Source organism: Crocodylus porosus, unplaced genomic scaffold (genome assembly GCF_001723895.1).
Source record: "Crocodylus porosus isolate Cpor-Errol unplaced genomic scaffold, CroPor_comp1, whole genome shotgun sequence".
Classification (NCBI taxonomy): Eukaryota; Metazoa; Chordata; order Crocodylia; family Crocodylidae; genus Crocodylus; species Crocodylus porosus.
The window spans coordinates 48,857,618-48,865,384 of NW_017728909.1; the positions used below are offsets into that span (position 1 = coordinate 48,857,618).

At 41.7% G+C, this 7,767-nt stretch overlaps 1 protein-coding gene across 1 annotated transcript in view; it reads left to right on the forward strand.

Annotated features, from left to right (window-relative positions):
- The window catches only part of POC5 (POC5 centriolar protein), a 54,993-nt gene that overhangs the window by 19,317 nt on the left and 27,909 nt on the right, over positions 1 to 7,767 (forward strand). Inside the window, exon 3 of the mRNA XM_019532226.1 lies at positions 4,003 to 4,192. Coding sequence (XP_019387771.1) covers positions 4,003 to 4,192 — 190 coding nt within the window. The remainder of the gene's footprint in view (positions 1 to 4,002; positions 4,193 to 7,767) is intronic.

Sequence of the window (7,767 nt, forward strand, 5' to 3'; positions counted from 1 at the left end):
TTGCCCTTTGGGCAGGGGGCTGGACTCAATGATCTTCCGAGGTCCCTTCCAGCCCTAATGTCTATGAAATCTATGAAATTGTGTAGACATTCCCTTAGCAAATTAAACTGAATTTTCCATATTGGACACTTACAATTTTAGAATTAGTAGATCATTCTCAAATCCATTTTGATTTATGAACTGGACAATAAATTAAGCTTTTTCTTGAACTGAAGAGGTTGAAAAAGTGAAAAATGTTACCACTGTCAAAAATCTATTTAGCATTTTAACAGCCAACAGTTAAGTCGTTTGATTTTATTTATTTTTTCCCTTCAAAACGTAATTGTAGTGAATATGTTCTTCTGGAATTAGTTATTTTAATTAATATAATTTGTTTAAATGATTTAACTGTAGGCCTTATTATAGGGTGATAACTTCAAATTGAAATTTAAATCTTTTAAATTGAAGAATTCCATTTTTTTAAATTTTTTTAAAGGTTTTTATCCAACTTGGTTTACAGTGGGAAGTTTGGAGTGGTTTGTGCTTTTCCAGGGTAACTGTTTTTATAATTAGTTATTTAGTAATACAAAACTATCTAGGGAGAAGAATAGGGAGGATCAGTGGCACAGCACAGGGGTGGAGAAAGAATATGGTTAAGTTGTGTGCCACTGTAGCCTGTATTCAGTCAGTTTGCAGGCTGGATTCAGCCCCTGAGCTATAGGTTGACAGCCCCTGCTCCAGAGTATCTATTCCAGTGCTTAGCAGCCCTTGGAGTTAGGAAGTTTTTCCTACTGTCTAACCTAAATCTCCCCTGTTGCAGTTTAAGTACATTACTTCTTGTCCTGTCCTCTGAAAACTAAAAAAAAAAAGTTGATTGTAAGGCTCTTTTTAAGAACCCATTTTTATATTTGAAGACTGTTTTCAAATTTCTCCTCTGTAATTTCCTCTCAGTCTTCTCCGACCAAATGATCTAACTGTCCAGCTTGTCTTTGCATGCATGTTTCCCAGACCTCCCATTATTTTTATTCCTCTTCTCTGTACTCTCTTCAGTTTGTCCTCAGTTTCCTTAAGGTGCAGTGCTCAAAATTTGACACAGTGAAATATCCAGGTGAAATATCACTAGTGCCAACTTGACACTCAATTCCATCCTCCAAAGCATTAACAGAAGTATTGAGTAATACTGGAACAAGGACAAATCCCTGGGAATGCTCCCCCTCCCTCCCTGTACCTACTTTCTATTAGACACATTATTCTGTGATCATAATTGTCTGCACCAGGTATATACCCAGCTTATGGTAGTTTTAGCTAGGCCTTATTTCCTTAGTTTAGTTATGAGACTGTCATGGGAGACATTACCAAAAATACAGAAAAACCTGGTTAGTTCAATATTGTATAGTTCAGCCAAAAGGATAGGTTTTTGTATGCTTTATGATATAGATAATAATTTAAAAACAAGGAAAACCTTCTTAAATACTGTATCTGTCAAATACATTTTGATGTCCTTTTTATTGCCACAGCTGAGCAGCACCTTTCTTTCTTGTTTCTAATGTCTGCTGTTTCTTCATCAGCCTTAAATGTCTGCTGGGTGTCACTGAATGTCTGTGTAGATGAAAGGCCCTGTCATCTCCTCTCTGTCTGTCACATGTGAACAGTGAACACTCTCTGCAGGGCAGAGCTGGGCCAACCAGCTCTGTAGCTTGTCTTCATATAAATTTGTGGAGGCCCCCAGGACTCACGACAAGACTACCTGGTTCCAATCATGAGCCGGGGGCTGATTAGCATGTGGATCCTTGTGGGGGTATTAGGGGTTCTGGAGTACATGCACATGCTGAGCTGTGGGGTCACCATGGCTTGAAACACTGTTGACTCTGCTGGGGCCCAGCCCAATGACCTCAGTTGTAAAATCATGAGCCTTTTGGCTTTAGTGTGATATCTCCAATAGCTTTGTACTTCTCACTTTGTTCTTATTAGTTAGTAAGGTGTGCACATGGGTACACTAAGTCTGTAATTACCCATAGCAGTTTGTAGGCATGTAAATTACTATGGGTGTACCAATATGTCAGTTGGCTGTCAGACTGGCACCAATAAAATGACTGATATCGTCTATCGGCTTTTCTTGGTTGTTGTAGTTGATAATTATGACTTTGTGCCCATTGCACCCTGGCGAGCATAGTCTGGTCCCCATTCCATGCTGCCAGTCTGAGCCAAGTCCTGATGAGCAGCATGAAAGGGAGGGGACCCTGGTGAGCAGTCACAGGGCACAGCACTCAGCAACAAAGGGACCTTTACCAGCTCCTGCTGCTGCTGCTGCTGCCTCTCCCATGGCAATGCCACACATGCAGTAGGGGCCTGTGTTCCAGGGTTGCCATGGAGACATTGGAGTAGCCTTAGCCCCAAGCGCACAGTGGGCAACTTGCCCTTGCCCCATACACAGATCTGGGGGGCACATGCCCCCCATACCTCCCCCAGAGGTATGTGCAGCAGCAGGAGTCACCCCCCACTCCCCTGACAAGCCACTGGCTCCATCCCACACCCTGCCCCAATCTGGCTGGGCAGTGGCTGCCCGAGCCCCTGCCCCCATCCTACTCCCTCCATCACCATGGGGGCCTTGACCTGCCTCCCCCCCGCCCCATAGCTCTTCCCCACAACAGTCTTACCAGCCGGATGCTGCTTTCCAAGCTGTTGAGCTGCACTCCTGGCCATGTGCATGTTGTGGCTGCATGCATGCAGCAGCATTTGTCAGTGACATTATCAGCCACATTAGCTAAAAAAAGCTGATTGCCAGTAATGTCAATTTTCTTTTTATCGGTGCTGATATGATATGCATTGATGCACCTCTAATATGTTCTAGTATCATTCTCGTTGTTGAAGTTAGTCAGACTAGTTTGTAATTATGGGCACTGACATATGTGCACCTCCCTGGTCTAACTCATGGCACTTTAGAGAAAGTGCCATAAGTTAGACCAACCCTCCCAACCCAACAGACATTCGCTACTGGGGCAGGAGGATGAAGGATTGAATTTCAATTTGGAGCCAATCCAGCCGAGGAGCTGCAGATATGCAGCTTTTCTCCCCTAGCCTCACCCCCTCCCTCCCAGTTTGGGTACTGCATGCACTATGGGAGGTGGGGAGAAAGCAGGGGAGGGAGCTCAGGCTCAGCTTTGCCCAGCCTGCACTGGAGTTAGGAGGCAGGTAGATTGGAACTCCTGCCAAGGCAGAGGGGCTACAATCCCCGTTTAACACAGGCTGGACCAAGCCCAACCTGAACTCCCTCCCCTGCCGTCTTCCCCCCTTCCCATTGTGCAGACAGCACTGGGGCAGGGCTAGGCTGCATCAACCCAGCCACGTGATCATTAATGAAGGTGCTCCACTTTGGAACCCTCATATAATGGTTAACTTTTTATGCCATCGGGGACCTTTAAAGTGCTCTTCAGCCATGAACGTCTGTTAGGGAACAGCTGTAGAGTGCTTTCAAGGGGCTGATTATGAGACAAATATAAATTCTGTCCACCTTTTTCAGAAATGGGGCCATCTTTGCTTTTTTCAGTGTTGTGAGACTTCACCTGACCTCCGTGAGTTCTCAAAGATAACAGTCAATTTCTTTTCAATTACTTCAGTCAATTCCTTGAGTCCTCTAGGTCTAGGATGACTGTCCTACGGCTCTACTGTTTTGAAAATGCCCACCTTTTTAAAATAATGTCTAACTTGTCCTTTCCCTACTGTAATTTTAATACTTCAACTAAACCGTTAGGTGCATGCACTGTGTAGTCACTGTGTAATGCATTAACTAGTATGCTATATACTTTCTAGAATGGGAAATAAGAGACATTAACTTTCCCTTTTAAATAGAAGGGAAACAGTTGACCCATTAAAAATGTAAATTAAATCATTTTTGTTTCTGTTGTGATATAAAGTACTCATTTAAGTTATATCAAATAAAGCTAGTTTCATTCTCTGCTTCTTACACTCTGGTTTAAAAACCATGACGGTGGCTGTATATTATTTATCACCTTATTGTGACAGGATGAATATGAAGAGCTGCTTCGTTACGCTGTTGTGACTCCAAAGTTCGAACAGTGTGTCCTACGGCAGTCTGAACCTGCTTCAGAACTGACAGCAGATGGCAGGTTTTCAAGCTTAATGGATGAAGTCATTCACCATAAGACTCCAGCTAAAGAGAGAGGGGAAGAGTCTGTGCGCCAGATGGATGAAGGTATATTTAAAAAGTCTTCTGATTAATTTTAATTTAAAGACAATAATACAAAGCTCCTAGATAACGTTTGGCTTAAGAACCAGGAGAGAAAGGGAATGGATGACTGGATATGTACATGATTTAACATTTTATTTCATAAATAACTGTCAGATGATATTTATATTCTGAAAATTCTCTTTGTATGCTAACCATTGCATAAAGTGTGAAAGGAAAATTTAAGGTGATTGGTATAAAAAATCAGAGACAGAGCACTCTGTGTAGTCTCATTTTAAAGCACACCTCATAGTAATTTAGTCATGACAGTTACTTTTGCCCATATCTGTTTTATCAGGACAACGCTTTATATTCTCACTTTGCAATAGCTATTATAATAAAAAGATTGACTTGAAAAATAATTTTGTAGAGAGATGACTGCCACTTCTATGTTACTTCAAAAATATGCTGCATTTCTGGCCATTCTTTTAGCTCAGTAACTTAGTTCTGGACTAACTGAAAATAGTTTTAACTACTGGTTTGGTCTTTAGGGCTAGGTACATAAATTATACATAAACCAGTATAAGTGAATGGAAACCCGGTTCAAATCTGTAATACAACAGAAGTTTAGTGCACATAAACCGCTTTCAAACTGGCCAAAACCAGTTTTAAGACAAGCCTGGATGGATATAGTATCATACTTAACTGATTTTGGTTAAATCGATGTATTGAACTTCAGTCCCAGATCCTCTCCAGATTCAAGTTAACTCACAGTTCCCCAGCATCCCAGGATGCTTTGTACCTACCCCGCAAACAGCCCCTTGTGGAGCAGGCAGGCTAGCCTTGGCCTAAGCTGTCTGCTCCAGCTGAGCAGGGAGGTATGCTCTAGTGCCCCCGTGGGTTCTGACCTGGGCCACTGCAGGCATGTGGCTGTATTTCCAGAATCAAAAGTGAATGTCTGCTCACTTGCTTATTAGTTCAATCTGTGCATCTTTGACTATTCTGCAAAGATTGAATAAATTCTGCATCAGGCTTTTTGACTCTGTGTACTTACCCCAGGATTCTATAAGCTAGTTTCTTGTGATGCATCAAAAGCTCATAAGGCAGTAATAGTGAAACTGGTGATTATTTAATTACCCACTTTATCACAGACAACTTTTCATCTCTAGGAAATGTTGTTTGCCTAGCATTTTTTTTCTAAAGCAAAATTAGTATTTGCTTATCTGTTCTTTTTTTTTTTAATTAAATGAGCTTTAATTAGGTGGAACTTATTCTGGTTGTTTGTATTCAGAAGAAGGACATTACATGATATGGATCCAGTGCATAGCTATGCTTTTTTGTCTACTTAATTTCTACTGTATTTTATTCTACAACCTCTGACTTATAAGGAAATTTTTGATCAAATTTCAGTTCCCATTTGTTGAAGAAATGTCCCTGTTTTTGATACAAGTTGCTTGACACATACTTCTAAAACTCAAATTCGAAGGTAGTTGCTAGAGGCAATTCTTACTAAGTCAGAGAAGTTGCCCTTTAAAGCTGAAAAGGAACAATCCTTATACTATACCAGGGGTTGGCAACATTTTTGGGTAGAGTGCCAGAAACATTTACAACCTTGATTTGTAAGATGTTGATGTGCTGGGGTGGACAGCAAGGAAGCTGGGAGGGGCTGGATTCTTGTTGTGGCAGTGCAGCTCTGGCCTCTTCTCCACCGTCTGTCCCTAGGTGCATGTGCTCGCCATGGTGCCCAGGCTGCTCACAGCAGGTGGCAGGGAGGCTGCAAGCAGCTGCACTGGGGTCTGCAGAGCCTTGGCCTCGCTTGTTGCTGGTGGCAGATGCATACACACCTCGAGGTGGACAACAGGGAAGGGACCAGGGCTGTACTGCCACAACAAGGATTGGGCTCCTCTGGGCTCCCCTGCCATCTACCCCGAGGGTTGGTGTGCCAAGCAAAATACCTTTGTGTGCCACACTGGTGCATGTGCCAGGTGTTGCCTACCCCTGTACTATACCATTGCATATTTTTACCTAGAAATCCCAATTCGGGTGTTACAAGTGCTAATTACCAAAAGTTTTGAGTCTAACTTCATAAAATAAGTCTCCTTGAATAAAATGTTCTGATTTATCTTGTGCTTATTCTTCAAAATCTTACAAATATAGATTTACACAAGTAGCTTAATAATTTACTCTGCAACAAAAGTACTTGTGTTTCTAGCACTAACTGTAAATAAGGCAGCAAGTTCAGTTTGCTTGCTGATTGCTCTTATTTCTTTCCAACCCCTCAACAGGAAGATGAATAGGTTCCCTGTATCTGAAAAGGAAGGTAATGATCTTACCTTCCTTTTCAGAAGGTAAGCTTATAATTGGTTATAAGCTACCAATATAAACCATAAATAAATACAAATAAGCTTATAGAAGTTTTGCCCGATTAAAAATAAATTTTTTAATCGGGCAATTATTTTGCCCGATTAAAAATAAATGCTTATTTGTGTTTTATATTTATAATTTATATGGTCGTTTTAATGATCATCACCTTCCTTTTCAGATACAGGGAACCTATTCATCTTCCTGTAGTAACAGTGACATTTGGTGATTATTTCATTATCTGCTTTACAAAATTGTTTTCTAAATGCCTATGTATACTGGGGCTTTTTTGGTGTGCTTACATTCCACATGACCAGACAAGAATATTTTAGCCGTTGTTTTCTTCCTTCGGTGAATATCACTGACCAAGTGCTATTGGCTCAGGACTAGGATTATCTTCATTATCAGTAAGAAACATTCCCTCCTTTAACTCTCAGATTCAAATACAGTTTCTGTCTCTTGAAAAAAGTATTCATACAGCTCCTCTTCTGCTTTGGAGGTTTTGGGTAGGGTGGTTCACCACATTCTTTCAAAATGCAATCCTCTGATCCTTTCTACCTTGATAATTGCAACATGTTTGGGGGAATTTACAGAAGAACTTCATATCCTACATGGTCATCTGCATGGTCCTTGTGTGGTCCTACTTCTTGGATGTATTTGGCATCAGGACAGGAGACCTAGATCCTCTGTGATAGTGAAATGTCACCCTCACCACAGGAATCTATCAGAGTATAACAGTGATCCTCCGATCTCTCTTGTAGTTGGCTACAGAAGCTCAAGTACAAGTTTCCCTTGCTTTATGCTGTACATGTGTTCCTGGAAAATGGTGCATAACTCGGATTTACATAAAGGGAACCAACTTTACAAGGTAACAAATAGGAATACATTCCAAGATCTAGACTGTACTGACCCCCAGACCTATTTCAGTCGCTTTTACAGGACAGTTTTGGCACTCACCAACAGCAGACAGTACACACAAGCACAGGGTGGTAGTGAATGTTACCATAATGGAGATGGCAACTGCAGAAACCTATGTCGCAGACAATGAGCAAGGAGCGCAGATCCACATAAGAGACTATATTTTGGTGTGCATCACTCCCACAATGCACCGCACAAAGCAGCTGACTGCAGGCTTCCACCACACTGATTGCATAAGATTTCATAGACATTAGGGCTGGAAGGGACCTCGGGAGATCATCGAGTCCAGCCCCCTGCCCAAAGGGCAGGAAGTCAGCTGGGGT